Here is a 21,526-nt window from a genome sequence, read left to right as displayed (position 1 = left end):
TTGACAGAGCGCCACACCCCCGCCTTTCCTTCTCTATCCCACCTGTAAAGCCTATAGCCCCTAATGTTAACTGCCCAGTCGTGGGATGAATCCCACCAAGTTTCTGTAAGCCCTATTATGCCTGGGTCTGAACTGGCTATTCTGAGGGTGAGTTCCTCCTGCTTATTCCCCATACTACCATCGCTTGAGCATATATTGACAATATTTCATAGAAGCAGGACATTGGCTGCTGTGGTTCTTTTGCTTTACCTGTGGCAGGTTAGGGTGCTATGTCTGGGTTGTGTCAGGGTGGATGGTAGCCTTATGTAGAGTTTAGATTATGGTTTGCATAGGATGGCTGGGATAGAGATGATCCTGCATCAGGCAGGGAGCTTGAACTAGATGCCCTCTGGAAGTCCTTTCCAGCCCTGTTTCTCTATGATTCTATGAAATCAGTCACAAAAGAATAGAGGTGGTTTGAACCTGAAGTCCCTTACATATACACTTCGACATCAAACTGGATCATCCATTTAACTTCAAAGCAACATGCTCTGAAGCTCCGTAAGCTCAATGCCCGCAATGTGCCCACAATGATGGCTGCACAGAATCTCTCAGATTTCTTCTGATGGCTATGCTATGTAGAAACATTCATTTCTAACGAAGGGAAATTTTCACTGCTAAAAATGATTCCAAGAGGGGCAGCAGTACAGGTGTTTGCCTGCAATTGACCCCTTGCTCCTGCCCCTCGCATCTTTCCAAGACTGGGATAATCCCAGTGTAAGTAACTAAGCAAAAGTATGGGCTGCTCCAGTTCTTTCATTCCTGGGGGGACTGGAACAGCAGGCCAAACCCTTGCCCAGTTCTCACTCCAAGGACAGTGTTGTGGGAGAAACCAGCAGGGAATAGGTGGCAGCTCTTTCCCTCCTCTGTGCCTCCTACAGTCCCAGGTGACCCCAGTCTCTGGGAAGCACAGAAGCCTATCCCGGTGGCTCCACTCTTCCTGGTCCCTGGGAGGAGTTAAGCTGTAGGGCGGTATACAAAAGTTTATTCTCCCAAGAGTTACTTTTACTTAGTTGAAGTCAGGCCATTTTTCTCTTGGAACCACCACTTTTGCTCTGCAAGGAAAAGACAAAACACCTGTACACTTATGGTTTCTACTGGGAAAGCAGCAATTCTCCCGGTTGAAATGGAATTGTTCTATGTGGCCTATGTCTGGGAGATTCCCATCTACATATTCTTTGCCTAGGCTGCCTTATTTCAAAACAGTCGCATTATAAGATAACAGAGCCTAACAGCGTGTCACTTTTTTACCATCTTGTTTGAGCATGCCATTTCAACCATCAGGACATTTCTGAACTATTTTGGGCAACCAATAATATTCTACTTGCTAGAGGTGGTGCTCCAAATGGTCTGCAAAATATAAATATTTTTATGCTGTTTCTTCTCAATTAGGTAATAAAGGTGTGAAAGATTCTCTCTCTCTCACATTTACCCACATACATACCCACACCTGTTTTCTTTTCCTACAAGACAGACAAGAATCCATTTCACCCTTGGAAAACAAATATGTGACCTCTACAGGTGTGGCAGACACAAACTGAAACTCAGATTGAGATGGGTAAGTGATTTTTATTCAGCATTATGTTAACACTTGTTTTATTCAAACATCTGAGAAACTACTAGGAAAACAGGCTTGTTGGAGTGAACAACTCTAACAGGCAAGAAAGCTACTCATCTATACAGACTTCAAGAAGCAAACTTAGGAAGTCTTTATATTCCTGCAACAGTCGGGTTAAAAAACCAAAAGATTTTTCATCCCTTTAACTCAGTGGCTAGGGACAGAAATTACCCATAAACCAACATAAGTGATCCGAAACCAGTTCAAATCTGTAACACAACAGAAGCTAAGTGCACATAAACCACTTTCAAAATGACCAAAATCAGCTTAAGATAAGCCTGGGTAAATATTGCATCAGACTTAACTTATTTAGGTTAAACCAGTTTACTGAACTTCTGTCCCAGATCCCCTCCAAATTCAGATTGACTCACAGTCCTCCAGCATCCCAGAATGCTTTCCACCTCCCCCGCACTCAGGGTGGGCAAGCTAGTCTTGGCTCAAACTGTCTACTCCAGCCAAGTAAGGAGGCATGCTGTAGCGCTCCCTCCCCTCCCCCTAGCTTCTGGCCTGGGCCACTGCAGGCATGTAGCTACATTTTCAGAATCAAAAGTGAATGCCTGCTCATCTGCTCAATCTATGCAGCTTCGACTAACCTACAAAGATTGAACTGATTCAGCACTGGGCTTTTTGATTGTCTGTACTTAGCCAGTGGGTCTCCACCTTATTAGACAAAAGGCACCCCTTGGGAAATTCCAGCTCTAAGCATTCATTTGTTTTTATGACTATGGAACAAATAGTGGTGCAATTCTGAGTTCTTTACAACAAAAGGGAAGACCACAACAGGTCCGAATGGTTTTGAAACATTCCCATTTGAAATCTCTGGGTTTATCTTGTGAATTGCGTAGGTGTTTGCATACCTATGCAGTGCTAACAGTGTGGAACTCTAGTGTACCTTCAAAAAGATCCCATGACTCCCAAAGGTTCCACAACACCCTGGTTGAAAATTACTGCTTTAATTTCTAGCTAAGTACAAGTTACTGTTTATAGAATAAAGTATTCAATAAAGTTCTGACAAGATGAAAAACAGAACGGAGCAATTTTAAAATCTTACACCAGCAAAGCTGAAGTTAACAGCTTTCGTCTCCAGAAAGGTAACACAGTTTTCACTTGGTATAGGTTATACATTTCAAGCCCTTATAGAAGAGATACTGGACCTTTAAAAAAAAAAAAAAAAAAAAAATCATTGATTCAGTAAATCAACTTTTCACCCTGGTCCCATACCTTATGGAAAGCATGAAATTCTTAGAACCATATATTTTTTCATGGATGAGAGAGACTGTGTACCCATAAACTGAAATGTTTGTCTTTTACCGTACAGATGGGCCACAATACATTTTATCACACCATAAAATGCCATTAACCTTGTGCAAGCTTATTTTTGTGATAAAAACCTTCCAGTCTTCCAAGCTCCTGTAATATTCTGTACACTATGAAGTGCCGATAAAGCTTAAAGGCATTTCCATGCACCACACATGCAATGTTTGTTAGACCACTATGCTTCAACGAACTGGACACCAACTGTATTATCAGAATGATTAATGACCAAAGGAACAGGCAGATTCACTAGTTTTGTTTTGTTTGTTTGTTTGTTTGTTTTTTTTATAGATGACTGGGGAGAAGAAAAAAAAACAACCCTCCCCCCTGCAGAAAAGATAATTCAGTTATTAGCCTAGAAGTTGGGGGACCAGGATGCAAATATCTGGTCCATCACTTGGCACCTAATCTCCACAGTAGGTGGAAGAATACTCAAAATTGCGTCCGCCTTGGAAGGGCAGAGAACTTCAGCACCTGCCTCACACAAACTTCATCAGTATCCTCAAACAAGGCATTCTGCCACTTAAATCCCCTAAAGAACTGAGCCAGTAACCATCTCTGAGCACACCAAACACAATGCCAATATTGAATTCAGCCCAAAATAGAGCAGCCACAACCTCTATCATTCAAGAACCTGGAAGGATAAAGGTGGTGGTGCCCACTTTATTATAGGATAATAGAAAGTAGGGCTACAAGGGACCACAGGAGGTCATGCAGTCCAGCCTCCTCCTCAAGACAATCATTCCTAATTAAACCATCCCAGGCAAGTGTCTGTGTTGTTGCCTCCAAAGTTCTGCCAGATCCTACCAGTACAAATGAGCACATAGCGAGGTACTGAAAGGTTTTAACGTTTCATTTCCCTTCATCTTTAAGGCAGCTAATCCTCTTTTCCTCTCTCCTTGTACATAATGGCTATTACCATCTGCATAACCAGACCTTGTCATCCATTTGTACTTAATTTCCATGAATTCCTTTGAATGCTGATGACAGGCAACAGCTGGATTCATTTCACATTCATGAGTTAACCCTTCAACACACATGCCTGCAATCCAGTCCTTGGGGCTAGGAACAGACATTCAAAAAGCCTGAGCCTGAATTGATTCAATCTTTGCAGGTCAGTCTAACCTGGCTAGGCTAAATCAGTTTTGTAACCAGACAAACATTCCAGAAATGCAGGCACATGCCTGCAGTGGCTCAGGCTAGAAGCCAGGGGGCACTAGAGCAGCCTTCCTTCCCTTCCACAAAGCTGAGCTGAGGGGGGCATGGCCAGGCTGGGGCAGGTGTCATTGTTTCCCACCCCCCCTTGCTCCTGAGCAGCCCAGCAAGGAATGTTTATCACTCCATTAAGAAAACAACAGAGGGACATTACCAGCTACCTGTTGATTCTTTCTCCCATGTGCAGGGAGGTAGCCAGCATGTGGTCTGCAAGCTAATGCTGAGCTGTGTCTGTGAGGGACAGGGGAGTGCCTGCTTAGCAGAGAGTGGGAAGTGGGGGGGCAGAAGCCAGGCAGATGCCTGTAGAGACTGCTGGAGCTGCAGCAGAGGGGAGGGGCCAGCCTGCTGTGGAACAGAGAGCCCCACCCAGCTCAGAGAGCATGCCAGGACACTGGGGGAGTCTGGTTTAACTTAAACCAGCAAGGGGTCTGGGACAGACATTCCATAAACTGATTTGAGCCAAATCAGTTAAGTCTGATACTATTCAACCAGGTTTTTCTCAAACTGGTTTATGTGCACTGAACTTCTGTTCCGTTACAGATTTAAACCAGTTTCTGATCACTTAAACTGGCTTATGTGTAATGTCTGTCCCTAGCCCAGGAGACTTAAGTTGGACTGCTTTAATATTTTCTCCTTGCAGAACTAAAAGTCCATGCACTTGGGACTTAACTATTTTGAACATATTTGGCGGCTTCTACTGAAATAGCTTGTTTATTTTGTTTCTACCAGTTGTTGGCTTGTGAAATCATATCCTCTGCATCAACAGGGTCCTTTTTAAACTGCAGCATATACTCTCATTCCTCAAGCACAGCATGTAAAAATACCTCTGTGTGGCCTCCACTTCCTACTGCAGGTGTTGTTGAAAGGTTGTTTGAAGATTCCACCACGTGAAGGTTCTGTCTGCTACCACCGCCATGGATCCTAACTCTGGGATCATACTGATTGGATCCATTTCAGCTTTTGGTACTCTAAAGTTAAATGCTTCACAAGAGCTATAACTATTCCATAGCTCCTCCCACGATTAAGTCTCCCACCTGGGGACCATACAGAACATCCTAGAGCCTCTTTGCACTACAATTTGCCAGTCCTTTGCTGTTAATTGATGCTGCAGTATTAATTCTACCCCTCTTAAGACTCTCATTACAAATTTATTAAAATCATCACAAGTTTTAAGAAAAGATTCAACCTCTAGCACTATCACATGCTCATCTTTTATGGTTTGATGATATATACCCCTACAAGGTTCTCTTTCAATTTTAAGAGTCACTGGTGCTTGTGGCAGTACAGTTTGTCTAGGTGACTGCCTGTGGACTCACCCATGGTTGTGTTTGCATGGTCTCATTTGTAGGAAGTCCAGTAAGGTTTATATTGAAAAGTAACAGAAATGCCAGGAATTTTTCATTTCGATGTTGAGCTAACCGGTTTTGCAAATTAGTTACCTCAATTACTTTATTCCCTTCCTGTTCAGTATCTTCACAGTTCTTATCTTTAGCTAAGAAGGTAGCAGCAGCAACAGCCGCCGCCTGTACCCTAAAAGCATTTTTTTTCCTTGTAGAGCAACTTTTTCCTCCTCTAGTATTCCGATTCAGCTCAACAAGTTGACATTTTGTCTGTGGAAGATGCCAATCCCTAGACAAGACCTTGTACTATAAAAGACTTTTCCTTTTGCTGTCTTTACCTTTCCTGTTCAGTACCACACTCCTTAACACATTTCCAATGCAATCCCAATTTTGCTCCACGACTTCCTGGAATAACTGAATAATCCCCCGTTATCCTGGAATCACCTAAGACATTCAGATACATTATGGTACTCGAACCCAACTATACTGTGTTTAGGCTACAAGCATTTTTTGTTAGGTCACACCCCCTAAACAAAAAGTGGTTTATTTTGGTCACACTCCTTGATAGAGAAGAGCAGTCACTGACTTACATATCTTCTAACAACCCATGGGAATTCCCCAAAGACCCCAAACTGCCTGGCCACGTGGATATACCACCGAGTCACTCTTTACCTGGGTCACAGCACCAAAACGTTGCTGCCTCCAAGAACCTCCTGTTGCAATATAGTTCAAATAAACATGCAGCAGCTACTCCGTAAGAACCTTGTGCAGCCTTTATTCAAACGATCAGCTAGGTGACCAGACTGGCTAACAGCGGGGATAGTGCAGGAATAAACATATATCCAAAGGGCATTTCCATTCCACTCTTTTTATACATTAGAAACACTTACTTCAAGCCTACATCATTTACACACACAATCACACTGGTGCCATGCAACTTACAATTTGCCAAATGCTAAATGTATTTAATTCCTATTTACCAGGTTTTGGTTGTACCATCCTACATGCTTTTCTTATTTCCTATGGCAGGTTGCACCAATTCTCTCCATCCCACGATGTTCTTGATCAGATTCCAAATGTTTTGATGCATCCCTGTGCTTTCTACAGAATTTTATAGACTTGCAGATTTTAATTCTTACTGCTCCTTGCCCTTAATCCTGGTTCCCTACAGCCACAAAGAAAAATCTCCATCCTCAACATCATTGCCCTTCAGGTATTTCATATGATCATAGGAAAGTAGAGCTGGCAGGTACCTCGTAAGGTCATCTACTCCAATGCCCTGCTCAGGGCAAGATCCTCATTGATTAAATTATCCCAGCCATGTGTCTGTCTAACCTGTTCCTGAAGACTCAAATCCCACCCCCTCAAGTCTTCTCTTTTCCAGACTAAATAATCATACTACTTTGAGCCTTTCCTCATTTATCTCTAATAATTTTTGCTGCTCTCTGTGGGACTCTTTCCAATCTATTCACAACTTTCTTAAAATATGGGACTCAAAACACTACTCCAGGTGAGGCCTCACCAGTGACAAATAAAGCAGAAGAATCACATCCTTGATTTGCAAGACACACTCCTATTATACAAGCCTGTATGCTGCACACTGTTGGCTTATAATTTCATTTTACAGTCCGCTGCAACGCTAGGGTCCTTCTCTGCAGTACCCAGTCTGTATTTGTGTATACAATAATTCTGTCCCAAGTGCAGGACTATGGACCTGTCCTTGATGAAATTCATCCGATTGATTTTGGATGATTTTGACAATTTAGCTAGGTCATTCTGGATCCTACCCTCATTCTCCAGTTACAACTCCACCCAACCTGGGAGTCGCCTGCAAATTTCATGTGTGCATTCAATCCCATTGTCCAACTCATTAATGAAAATGTTGAATAATCCTGGACCTAGGACAGACCCCTGGGGAATCCCACTTGATACTTCATCCCCACCTGACACTGAGCCATTGATGACTACTTGTTGAGCACGATGATCCAACCAGGTATGTATTCACCTACAGTACTTTTGTCTAGCCTGTATTCCCTTAGCTTGTTAATGAGAATGCTGTGGGAGACTATATCAAAAGTCTTGCTAAAACATCAAGATCTCATATCCACTGCCCTCCCCCAAGTTTACCTTATCAGAGCAGGAAATCAGCTTGGTCAAGAATGACTTGCTCTTTGCAAATCCATTGCTGGCTGTTCCTGATCACCTTGTACTCTTCTGGATGCTTCACATTATATTCTTTGAGGAACAACTCCTTGATCTTTCCAGGTATCAAGGTCAAACCAACTGGTCTGTAATTACCTGGATCCTTCTTTTACCCTTCCTTAAAAATGGCCACGATTATGTACTCTTTTCCAATCATTTGGGACCACACCCGACTTCCATGAGCTCTCAAAGGAGACCTTTGAAGTCAATAGCTTTGAAATTACTTCAGCCAATTACTTTGTACCCTACAGTGTGCCTTATTTGACCCTGCCTACTTGACAACATATAGCTTCTCCAAGTAATGTCTAACCAGTTCTTACACTACTCTAGACATATTTAAAACCAATATGCTTAAATCAAGAGAAGAAAGGTAATATAGGGAGCTTAAGTAATGAAAAAGGCTAACAAAAACAAGCTCTTAAAATTTAGATGCACTTCTCTCAAACCTATCATGATTTACTGCATTATGGCCATAGAGACTAGGGTTCTTACGGGTCAGGATTCACAAGTGAAATATTGTGGTCTCATCTCATATCCTAGTACAATGGTTCCACACAGTAGGTACATTACAATTTGATATTAGCTAATTATTCAAGAGAGGTCTAAGACGGAAACTGAAAGCGAATTTCACAGGTCAGAACTAAGATGAACTGGCAGAGCTCGATTTTGAATTTTAGCAGAGCAGTTATCCAAACCTTATGCAACTACTCTGCTAGACCCTTGTTTAATATAAATATAACATCTTTTTTTAAAGACAGAAACAGGGGAGAGCAAAAGAGTGTGAAAGTTATGTTTAAAAAGTATAGCTAGTATTTGTAACAGAACCAGGCAACAATTTAAGGTACCAAGTAAAGTTTTTCCCGGATAGAAACACTTTGCCCCCAGCCAACAGTAAAATAAGTCATCTCTAGTCTTAAAGTTTTCAAATCAAGCAATTCCTCCACAAGGATGTACTAAGAATGGATTTTAAGTTCAGTAAAAGTACTTCAGCATGAGAAATAATAGGGCTGAATTTAAAAAGACTTGTATGTATTTTGATTCAGAGAGGAGGACTTAGACTTAATTAGGCATCACAGGAAAAAACACTGCTGCAACAGTTGATGAATTAAGAGGGAATTCATTGGTTTATAAAAAAAAAAAAAAAGGGGAAAAAAAAAAAGACAGTTTCCAGTAACAAAACTGGTACCAGCAAATTACTGACTAAAGCCTGGAGTTCACTGGCTTTGCAAACTAAAAGACATGCCACCAGCAATAACTCATTTACATTTGATCTTATCATAACCTCTGTACTCAAGTTTTTTTTTTAAGGGGGAAAGTCACATTAATTTATCCATTAAAAATGTAACCTAAATAGAATTGTTCTAACTTGTACATGGCATATGACCGCATTAAACTGTTTAATCTCTTAATTTATAAACCCGACTGAGCAGGGTATGTCATTTGTTGAGATACAATCATGTCTGGCACAACCCACTGCATATGACCCATTTCCTTTTTAGGTGCCCCTGAAAATAAAACAAATTTTATTATTTCTTTAGGATTTAACAGGTAAGGAAAATACCTTCAACCAGTTCTGATTATACAATCTCCCTTATCCTCAAAGGCTTATTGCAGCAAGAACTACAAAAAAGCAATGAAAAGATGATGTAAAATAGTGGGCTAATTCTGGAGACCCAGATATACATAAGTATTCAAATAAAGTAAGAAATAAGTCACAGCATAATTCAATTTAATATAAAAAACAAGACTATAAAATACAATATATTCTTAACAGAAAACAAACCAAGCCAACAGTAACTGAAACTAGGAGCCCCTTTCATTGTAGAAAATCTGGAACAATCGAGAAAAGAAAATGGAACTTGTAGAAACATGGTCATTACAGGTGAAAAGCTCTTTATATTTCAAGAGAAATGGATCACAGACTAGAAGTTTTCTTAATGCCTGACAAGAAATAGTTAACTACACGGAATGGTTATAACAGCACAGAAGTCATGAATGTATGAATACACTCTCCAACATAATTGAAACAAAAAAATTCAAGACTGAATTCTTAACACTTGTAGAAGCTCTAGATAAAACACAGAAAACTCAAACTGTTAAGAAATATATTAGTTTTAACCTGACAAAAATTAAAATTTAACCTACTTTAAAGAAAAACATAATTCAAGCAGACAGCAAGTACTGTTATCTATCCTCTTTGCATTCTAAGTTCCATTTTACAGTTGTTTGAAAGTTTCTTGTTGAGCTTGAACAATGTACCAATTTTATAACAATATATTTTTTCTCTTGCAAAGTTCATAATCTTTCCTTTTATCCCTCCCTCCACAAATTTATTGTCATATCACACTTACGAAATTGGCCTGCTGCAGCCAGGATAGAAGGTTTTGCAGTACTGGTACCAATTTAAACACTTCAGTCTGCAACTGAGTTGTTCCCAATACTGAAAATGTGAAGCTAAACTAACCTAAACTATAAGCTTTTTAGAAAAGTTCCACAACTTCAGGCAACATTTGAAGTAAAATGTAAGACATTTATACCTGATTGTGCTTCACTAAATGGAGCCCAAAAAGGCCCAGGTCCAGCAAGAGGTCGTTCATTATTTCCTCCGCTGGGGTGGCGGTTGTGCTTCCTCCATGTATGTGGAGATGTTGGTGGGGATTGCTGTGGTGAAACAACTGGAGATGTGGACTCCTGTTAAAATAAAGGAACTTTTAAAAAATGTTGTACTGTGATGTAAATAATAAAAATACAATCATTATTTCTTATTTAAAAAAGTTTGTTTAGTAGTTAAAACACTCTTCTTGGAATAAAGAAGAATGTAATACTTAAAATGAGGAAACAGCAGAAGTCAGGCACAATACAACGGACATTGAACATAGTTTCCCCACCCAAAAGTGTTCACTCCTGGATCCCACTATTCTTGCAGTACAACAATGTGCCTTGTTACAATCATTTTACAAGTATACAACCACTATGGAAAGCCAGATCATGAAGTTCATTTACATTCGTAATAAAAGTTGTACTTGAACCTAGGTCTCAAAAGCTGAAATGTTATTTACTATGTACATATAATCCACCTAAAACTTGCTTAGCGTTTTATCTTCATTTACCATTTCAAAAGTACATTAACATTTCAAGTTAATAAGCTCACCCAAATTTAATTTTTTTTTTTTTTTAAATACAAATATTCAGATGCAACTGTTTCCAACAAAAAAAAGAATAACTCAGGACGTGAACACAGTTCACTGAACAAGCCCTGTGGAAGCCTGAAAACAACACTAAAAAGCATGCCTCAGACAGCTGCTCCTGCTCAACACAGGACATAACTAAGAGATCAAACAAAGTCAAGTTTACCACAGTCCTGAGTAGGCACCCAGAGGTGTTCTGAGAGAATTCTTGGTGCATGTTTAAACCCAAGCTAAACCAGCTTCACTGCCTTATTTCTAGGCCTTGGATTCATAATGAACAGAAGCAGCAAATAATAATGCTTCCAGTGGTGCTCCAGGGTTTAATTAAAAAAGACAGTGTGGACCTGTCCTTAGTAGCTCTATAATCTGAATTTTTGTGAAGAGAAAGTTCAGCGTCCAGGGCATAAGCATGCTCAAAGCTTGGACTGCTCTGAACAATGACAGGACTACTGTGTATTCATTACCTGAAGTCAGTTCTTCACAGACACTTAGGGCGCTGCCAAACATGGGGGAAGGGCGCTTTACCAGTTTGATGCAGCTCTGAACCATCTGTATAGGTTGGGTGCTTTAGTGGGGCTTTTATCTAATAGCTGATTCAATCAGCTATTAGATAAAAGCACCAAAAAAGCCCCACTAAATTGCCCGATCTATGCAGACACTGGGTGAGTCAGGTCCAACTAATGCGATGTCTCCTCTGGGCATGAGCTGGGCTCAGTGTAGCAGCACACCAAGTTTAAAGTAAAGCACAGGAGCACGCAGTATTATGTAAAACATTTAACAGGCCCTCTCTACAATGCCTTTTGTTGACCACCCTTTATCTAGGAGAAGCTATGCCTAATGCCTATGCTCTTACTATGGATATTTCCCATGCTTTGGGGCTTTGTTGATAGCTACTTGGGGCTGGGAAGGAATCCCTGCCCCCCATTGCTACATGTTAGGGTGAGGGGGAGCATTCACCTTCCCCAGAAGTGTTGGGGGTTGGTTACAGCCTACGCTTGGGATTTTGACTGGGGTGTACCAATGCTCCTGCTGAGACTCCAACCCAAAGATTCCTAGCTAAAAGGACTTACCCATCCACTCAGGGTTAGACTGATTACCATACCTGAGGTCAGGGAAGAATTTTTACCCATGCTGGTATAGACAGTGGGAGTTTTTGCCTTCCCCTGTAGCTTGGGACATGGCCCTCTTCTTCCTTGGGCCTTAAAAGTGTATTTTAACCACCCTCACAGCAGCACAACATTGGCTGCCACTGCTCCCCTGCCACACTTACAGCATGTTAAGGTGTTACACCTGGTGGCTATCAGGTTTGACTCTGTAGTTCTACTAACAAGTTAAAAGATGGATTTGTATCCAGTGGTTTAGATGGGGATGGTCCTGCCTCTGGGGGGTCCCTTCCATGCTCTGTTTTTCTATGATTCTAACTTCTACTAGCCAGACTGACAAGCTGAGACACAAGGAATTTAGTTCTCTGGGAAACAGTCCTGCTACAAGGAATAACACATTTCATCATAAAATGTAAAGAGAGATGTCTATAGCAACCTAATTTTTAAAAAATTTTTCCAAGCATCTTCTACTATGTGATTTACTTATAGGTATAATATACAAAGGCAGAGATTGTCAGAAGCATATAGAACTAATATAGGAAATTAAATAAAAAACATTTAGTCACATTCTAAAGCCTTCTGTTAATTTTACTACTACTTACAGCACTGAACATCTCAGAAACTCCTTGCAATCCAAGTCTGGTGCACTAGTTCACAGACTTCAGAATCACTGAAAAGCAGCAGAAAATATACGTGCTTCCTATTCCCACCCAATTTTAACGTAAAATAGTGGTTGCAAGGAGAGACCTCTGCTTAATTAAAATTTGATCTTCACTCTGAGTTATAAAACAATACTTGACAGCAGCAAAGGCAGGATGGCCGGTGTGAATCTACAGAGACAATGTAGGGAGATGTCCAAAGCAGAAAATTCCTTAATGACCACCTATCAGCAGACTTACTGGCCACAAATGATCATGGATTTTTTTTTTTATAACTAAAAAAAATGTTTTTCAGTTATAGGTGAAAAACTGAACATAAAAATCACCCAAGCCACTAAGACCTGTTAAAATATGCTTTATACCCATCTTGTGCTAGCACCTTAGTCTCATCAGAAACAGGTTTTCTACTGTTTTGCCCACCACCCCTTCCCCACAGATGTGGTATGTGGAACAAGATTACTGCCCCTTTAATTTTCCATCTTCTCTTCCAAATCTGATAAATGGCAGAATTCATGGCTCTGTCCAGAGAAGTACTTACGGTCCCCTTGCTATTTAACCCAAGGGAGATTCCACAGTCCTTACTGATGTCCATCACAGGTAAATAAAATTAATTATTTTTAGTGAACCTGTTTTAAAATTAAACCCAAAATGAGAAAAGTCTATATCTTAAGGCCTAAAACTGACTAAAATCTGTTAAAATGCTTTAAATAAATTTTAAATTAAAACAATTTAAATAAAACTGTCATATCAATTAGTTGTACTCAAATAATAAGTTAGAAATAGGTGGTTAGTTTTTTGTTGTTGTTTCTGGGGGGTTTTTTTTTTTTTACACAATAGCTTGAGAGAAAAAAAAATGGTCAGTTCAAGCTTCTAAAGTGTCATTATTACACACTGTCTTAATTATTTATATTGTGTTCCCTCTTTGCAATGAAACAAACTGGCTTTTACATTTAAGCTTGGGCTTAATTATTTCTGGTTTTAATTTATCCAGTAGGTGCAAAAAGGCTAATTTTGTTCATCTGACTACTTTTTGAAAGCTAAGTACTCAGTTGGCAGTTGAAAAAGCAGGAAAGCTTGTTTCTCTCTTCTAATCTATGAATAAGAATTAAGCAGGAGTGGATGAGATCAACTCCAAAAATTCAAAGGCCAGAGCCAGGTTATCTGTAGATACTTATGCATGTAAAGATGCAGGAAGGTGGCTGCTGGGATTTTCAAAAGTGCCTACACAAGTTATCCCTGCTGATTTCAGTAGGAGTTTGCCTACAGCAATAAGAAAACTCCACTGAATTATTCACCTACCCTGCTTAGGAACATTAGAAAGATCATTTAGAATGGACATCTAAATCTATGTCTGATAACCATGTGTCAAATTGGTCAATTCACTGATTACAGTTGATACTGATGGCTAGAAAATGGTATTTAAAGGTTTGCTTTTGGGAATTAGCTTGTAAGTAAAGTAGACACTGCATTAGAACAACAGTCCAGGGCAACAGCAAGGGTTAATTGATTTCTAAAAGCCTGTTTGTGACAAAGTTTTCTTCAAGGCCCACTGTGTCTAAAGCCAGCAGAGAGACAGGCTGGGAAACTGAAGACATGAACAGTTCCAAAATGCTACATTTCTTTTAAACAATGCTTTCACTGAAATGTCCAAAGTTGAAGCTTCTTGGTCATAGGTGTTAAATTGACCAGAAACCCCATTGCACTTGTTGTTAGCCACCAACTAATCCTTAATTAAAGGATGAATGGGGGAAAGTCAAAATCAGAAAAAGAATTATGTATTAACCCACTCTGCAAATCTATAAAGCCACATCTGCAAAGACATTCATTCCAAAATTACCAGGATTTAGAGAGCAGTTCATTTGCACAAAAATAAACCAAGGAGTTCTGACTCCCAAAAACTGAAGGCCCAATCCCAGACTGAATACTTCTGTTAGTTTAGAAAATATCAAATATGATAATACAAACCTCAAACCTCCTAACCTACTTACTAGTCTGTGCTACGGTTCTGGAATCTCCTAAACCAAACCACTATGGTTAACATTTAGTTCTAATCTGATCTGGTATAACGACAATGCATAGAAGACAGCTGTAAATTTTTGGACTCTTCCAAGACACCTTTTGTTCCTCAGAATAACTCCATGTCTTGTTCCCTATACAGGCACCTATCAATGTTTTGCATGTTGTATTAGTTTGTAGTCTACTACAAACTCCTGGCCCAGCTACAGAGTTTATTTTAGGAACCAGTTCAGAAGAACAATCTGCAGGTTTCAGACTCTGAAATTTTCAGGTTTGAGCTATATTACAAGCTTCTGCCAAGACAGCTGGCTTGGCTAGGAGCACAAAAACAACCATACTGTCTATTCATATTTTCCTAGTTGGTAGGGTTGGAAAGGACCTGAACAGACCAAGTCCGATGCCCTGCCATGGCAGGAAAGAGTACTGGGGTCAAATGACCCCGGCGAGGTGTTCATCCAGCCTCCTCTTAAAGACCCCCAGGGTAGGAGCAACACCACTTCTCTTGGAAGTTGGTTCCAGATCCAGTGTCTAGACTAGGGGTGGGTTAAATATGGCCCAGGTAAAATACGGCCCGGGGGACTGGATCTGGCCTGCCAGGCCATTCTATCCAGCTCATGGGGCCCCTAAAAATTTACAAAATTAATATTTATTTGCTCCTAAGTGCCTGTCAAAGATGACAGGAGCCAGGGGCAGTAGGACCCAGAGAAAGCTGGTGGCAGGCCCCAGCAGCAAGGCCTGCCTAGCCCTGCCCCCCCATCCAAAAACCCCTGCCAAGCAGAGACTTCAGCACAGGGAAGTAGGAAGAGCCCCATCGTCCCAGACCAGGAGAGGAAAATGTGGCCATCAACAGTTTGCCAAAACTTGGTAAGCAGCCCTCCACCTGAAACAACTGCCTGCCCCTGGTCCAGACAATACAAATATGTAGATAGAACCCAAAAAAGAGTTATCTTGTTGCTTGTCTTGTGTTGTTCAGAGATATGATACAAGTACACCAACAGAAAAACTCCTGCCAGCAGATGCGGTGTCTCCATTAAGGGGCCGTACAAGCACAGTAGAGGCTATCATGGTACAAAGGGTTTTCTTAAGTAAGAAGTGAGCTGGACAGAATACAATACTTATAAAAGTTTAGCACACATGCAGGCCCTATAACCTCTGTTCGATTAAAGAATATTCGGATAAGAATGTAGGCAGCTTAATGTATGGAAATAGCTAGGCCTCAGGGTATCACTCGAAGTTTAGGGAGAAAGTAAAAATATAAAAATGAAATAAAACTATCAGAGGTTCTTGCTCATTAAGTTTAACTCATTTTCCCTTACCTCTTAATAACTGTGTTATTTCCAAACTTCTATTTTAAGCATATCTGAAAACCTGCTTCATGTCTGGGGCACCACACACACAACAGTGCATAGAAGCAACATATATATGAAATATTTCTAACAAAATAAGGATTTGTGTGGACAATAGTTTATTGGACCAAGTGCTTGGTTGCAATAAACATAGGCAAGCTTTTGAATGTAATGCATTTTTCTTTAGGTCTAGCAAGAGAACACATCTCTCTAAGGGTTCTGAAGAACGAAGAGTACGTGTCTCATCACTGGAGTTTCGTGTAACAGTAAAATTAAATAAATGCAGTTTTAGATTTAGTCTATATTGCAATCTGTATGCACACAAACAGTTTAGATAGATTAAAAATATAAACTTCAAATATAACCATTTATACAAAAACTTGTGTGAAGTCATTTCAAAGAAGCTACTTCAAAGCTAGAGCTTAGTTGGCATAATGGTACAATACCTTGAATAACAATTCTTGTTTTGGTTAATTACCTGTTGATCTGTTGATGTACGTTGCTGAACTGCATCATGGCTCACGGAGCCTTTTTTGGCTTGTACCCTGCCAGGCGGGGGGGGAATTACACCTGAATATGAGGCTGGATTATCAGCATCTGAAGCATACGAGGCTGTATGTCTCGATTCTTGTTCATTCTTTGACACAACAAACCTAGGAAGAGGGAGGTCTTTGACTGTTAAAAAAACACAAACAGGAAAGGAATGAATAGTAAAGGTATTTTTAACCATATAAAATTTTACTGCTTAAAAATTAAAGCATAGTTCTAATCTAAAAGATAATATGAGGTCTTGCATCTGTCTCAATGACTTAAATAAATTTGACATAATTTACAAACTCAACCAAAGATCTGAAAACCCCAACAGACTTTTTTGGATCATCTACCACTAGTTTTAAGATTCTGCAGCACAAATTCCATCTTTATTATATGCATGTGGCCACCCTTTATGATTGTGTTTGTAAAGTGAGAAGAGGAGTTTGTTCCTACAACTCTGATTTGGTTGTTAGACTGTACTGAAATACAAGCCAAAATAGAATCCAGCTCATTCTCTCAGCTGTTTTGTTGTGGGGGGTTTTTTTTTTGTTATATTCAGATTTAAGATGGTCTCCAGCACAATCTCTGGGCATGCTTAAGAAGCTCTTCAAGTCCCTGTATTCAGGGTGCGTGACCTGAGAAATAAAAAAGTTAAAACCCTCATTAAAGCAATTAAATACAACTAAATACACCAGAAAACTAGTGAGAAGTAGCATCACTTTAGAAGCCATAGTTGCACTTATTTTTCAAACTAAGTGTTAAGCATTCTTTTATATTAATACATAGGTAGTCAATAAGCTATTTTATTGGATATTAACTAAGGGCATTCAGTGATAGTCTTTTAGCAGTAAATTAAAAGTTTAAATAATCTACACCTGCAAAATTTTTACATCAAACTAAATCCACAGCCTTACTACAACTCAGCCTGAAGCAAACTTTTTACTAACCAGCTGGAATGCTATCTAAGTCAGGGATGTAAATGGTTAAGTGACAATTATATTTATACACTTTATTGCTTACTGTTTAAGTAACCTCCAGCAGGAATGGCCCAGGCCCCAGGGCTATTCCTGCTGGAGGTCACTACACTTGGTACAGTAAAAGTTCTGTTATCCGGCATCTTACAAGCCGGCATGCTCCACTAACCAGCATGCCGGCTTGTAAGATAAAGTGAAACCAGAAGTGCCTACTGTGGCACTTCCGGTTTCTCCAGGCGCCCACGGCCCGGGACAAAGCAGCCTGCACTGCCGAGCCCTCACGGCCTGGGGGCACAACAGGCTGTGCAGGACCCGCCTCCCTGTCAGCGATGCCATGGGAGGGGTGGATGGATGCCCCAGACGTGGCGCAAGAAGTGGCAGCCAGGGCTGCTCAATTAACTGACATATTAGGTTGTCCAGCATCCCCCATTCCTGAGGGATACTGGATAACAGAGCTTTTATTGTATATGTTATTGGTTATCTGTTTAACCGATATAATTAGAGGAAGTTAAACAGATCATTTTAAACCATATTGACATATCTAACTTACATTTATTGTTCAGACAGCTATACCATTCATCTGAATATTGATCTCATTAGTGCATTTATCAAATTAAATTCTGCAGTTATTTTTTGCAAAGTTATTTGCAAAGTATTCTTCTAACACCAAATGACTAGAAGAACAGTCCACTTAGTACATTAATTTTTACAGGAATTAATTTTGCTCACACTCATGTATGCCCTTCATAGATGTTATTTTTGTAGTGCTACAAAATTTGCAACAGTACAGAAAATAGAGCAGTCTGGGCAGGCACACATGAACAGCCCCCCTTGGTTGAAGGGTACCCAAAATTTCCAGTAAGGTGTGCACTGAAAATACTGAGCAATAGTGTGCTGCTGCACAGTAAGCTGTATGATCCTTCCCAAAGCCTGCCATGCCACCAACAGGGCCTGTCAATGAGCCAGAAAGAGGCGATTGAGACCACCACTGACACGGCATTCCCCAGGCCCAAGCAACCTTTAAAGTTTTGCTGTCTCCTTGATCAGCTGTTGCTGGGATCTTTGAAGGGCACCTGCAGGCAGTCAAGGCCTGGGCAGCACTACAGCAGCAGCATTCTCTGGTTTTGGACTGCTTGCCAGCCCTTCAAAAATCCACACTTGCAGGCAGTCTGAGATCTAGTAGGGTAGCCCCCAGGCCTGGCTACACTTTTTACCAAGCTCCAACGTTGGTGACAGAGCGACCCAAATCCTGCTGGTCGGCTTGCTAGAATCTTGAAAAGGTGCAAGGGCAGTCTGGGACTGGGGATCACCTGCCTCCGCAGTGTTTCCCAGTGCAGAGTTGCCATTCTCAGTGCATAAAAGACACACAGAAAGCTCAGGACCAGAGCGCGCTGGTGGGGCACAGATCAGTGGGATCATGCAGAAGCAGCTTGCTAGACTCTGACAGTTTGCAGCAGACCAGATGTTAGGCAACCAGCCACTCTCACCCTCTCCTCCTTGAAGCAGCAGGTAGGGTTTCAGACATTACTGTAACCATCCAGACCTTAAAATTGTCAAGGTACCATAAAGAAATTGCTGTTTCAACCAACAACTTCATGAGGGCAGATTTACCATGTTTGTGGCAGATCTGTTATTTTTATCCTTCAGCTTTAATGTCTGGCCAGTCATGACTTGTTGCAGGGAACTTGTATATAGACTGTGACATATGCAACATCTGCCAGAGCACTCCAGTACAGTGAGTGCCACAGCTGCCATGGTCAGTTCCCATTCCCAAAGCCTCCACAGTTACAGTCCTAGCCCAAAACAGACCCTGCTGCCTGCACACCCTGCAGCTCTTTATCCAGCATGTTGTACTCCTGCCAACACACAGTCAAACTTGCTACTACTTCTTTGGCAAGCTAGTTCAGTTTTTATGAGGGCTGGCATGCAACACTATGCACACATGTGACTAAGGCCCTGGCCACGAGTGCCCCTGAGCTCTGATCTCTGTTCCTGTCCCCCAACAATTACATGGCCAATGAAGACCATGCCATGTTGGCATTAGATGCTTGATGATCACTTACAGACTGTATACTGGTGGTCTGGGGCATGCAACATGAGCACTAATCGCTGGGAGTACTTACTCTTAAGTACCCCAGACAATGAAGAGTAGCAGCAGAGCTTCAGGATATGCCTCTGTGAAGATATCCAACTGAACTGGTCCTCATCCTCACATGACAGAGTATCAACATAAGGGCACCCTTCCTCGTGGATAAGCGCATCACCACTGTCATTGCCAGCTGGATGTTCTCAATGCCTAGCAGTCTCCAGTCTGTCACCAACCAGTTCCATGTGGGCAAGTCCACAGCAGGAGATGCAGTACAGAAGGCATTCGTAGCTATATGGTGGGTGCCAACACCATGATTCAGTCTCCTCCGACAGGAGGTTGGTAGCAGAGGGAGAGTGCTACCACCCTTGTAGTGACTTTAAATATTCTGTGCTTGCACACTGGCATGAGCCCTCAGTCTTGCAGCCCCAAACCCCGCCCCCCCCCCACATACACACCCAGAGGAGCCAAATACAGTTAATATACAATGCTCCTGTGGGACTCTGCTGCTTCCATGGCTTCATAAGTGATGCTTAACAGTCCATTCAGCCCAGCTGCAGCCTTTTCCAATTACTGCAGCCATAAATTGCACTCAGCTGATCTTTGAGCCTACACTCAACCTGAGCTTGTAGATAAGGCTAGAGATGCTGATGGGATATAAACAGATATTAATAGTGAATAAGAAACAGATTTGCAAGGTGGATTCAAGCTGCGTTTTCCAGATGATGGTATAGGACTGAATTCAAAGTAATTTGCCACTGTGATTCAGTTACAAGAATTGGCAAAACAATCACCAGAGGCAACTCAAATTGGGTAAACTTTGGAAATGGTTTGAAATCTGCTTTCATGCAGACTGCAAAGGATTTTAAATCATGTGCATAAACAATGATGACAGCACTCACTGGCAAGTCTGTGTGCACTTGGTTCTTCCTCCCTGGGGCAGCTGATTTTGGTGTTAGTCACAAACAGACTCCCTGTAGACATGAGGTAGGGGGTGAGGAGGAAAACCTTCTGGGATGCTGGAGGACCAAGCCACTCCCTGCAGCGCTAATGTGTTATATGTGGCACTAGAAATGTTATATTGCCAAGAAGTTCCTGTTTAAAAGAGGCAACATTTCACAGCATTTTTGCCACATTTTTTGAGGGACAAACTGCTCGGACAGCTCTCCACCTGCTTTCTGCATCACCAAAAAGACATATCTAGCATTAGAAATGTAATGCCTGGCCATAACCCCAGAGTGATGTTGGAGCAACACCTAAACCACATCTAAGGCCCAATTTGCTAGGCATCTTTTGAGCATATATTTACCTCTAACTTAGTCACCTGATAAAGGCGCAACTGGAAGAAAACATATCCTCCTCCATCCCTGGCAAGCACTACATGCCCCCCATAAAAGAGAACAATGAGAGGCATAAAGCAATCATGAATCTGAAAATGATAGACTGCTGTGATAAATTAATTATTTGTAGGGTAGTTGGGTATGCTGGTTAAGAGCTTATGTGGCATAGGATAAGCTAGGGACAACTGGGAAAGTAAAACAGTATGGGGAAGTGGATCTATAAATACCTCAGATCAGAAGGGATTTCTTGGTTAGGCAGAGAATGGGCTGTGGGTTACCTGTAAACAGAAGTAGATACGGAAGGCACTATACCATGATTCACAATAGTTTTGGTGTTGCTTGATCTTATGCCTTGAAAGGAAGAGGAACTAGCCCCTGAGCCCCAGGGGGCCCCAGCCCAAATCTTCCTCAACTATGGCCCTGTCCTAAAGTCAGCTTCAAACACTGTTTAGTTTACACCAATCTACCTCCCAGATATTCTAAGCAGAAAAATACAGCAAACATCATTGCTTTGTTGGGGTTGGGTTTTTTTTTTTTGGGGGGGGGGGGGGG

At 41.2% G+C, this 21,526-nt stretch overlaps 1 protein-coding gene across 1 annotated transcript in view; it reads right to left on the bottom strand.

Moving 5' to 3' along the window:
• REPS1 (RALBP1 associated Eps domain containing 1) overlaps positions 1 to 21,526 on the bottom strand; it is a 118,194-nt gene that overhangs the window by 55,468 nt on the left and 41,200 nt on the right. Inside the window, exons 3-4 of the mRNA XM_019526948.1 lie at positions 16,523 to 16,715; positions 10,266 to 10,420 (exon numbers count right to left, since the gene is read on the bottom strand). Of these exons, the coding sequence (XP_019382493.1) occupies positions 10,266 to 10,420; positions 16,523 to 16,715 (348 nt within the window). The remainder of the gene's footprint in view (positions 1 to 10,265; positions 10,421 to 16,522; positions 16,716 to 21,526) is intronic.

This window comes from Gavialis gangeticus, unplaced genomic scaffold (genome assembly GCF_001723915.1).
Source record: "Gavialis gangeticus isolate Ggan-Ray unplaced genomic scaffold, GavGan_comp1, whole genome shotgun sequence".
NCBI classification, from domain to species: Eukaryota; Metazoa; Chordata; order Crocodylia; family Gavialidae; genus Gavialis; species Gavialis gangeticus.
The sequence above is the reverse complement of the archived record's forward strand: the minus strand, read 5'-3'. Positions and strand labels throughout refer to the sequence as shown.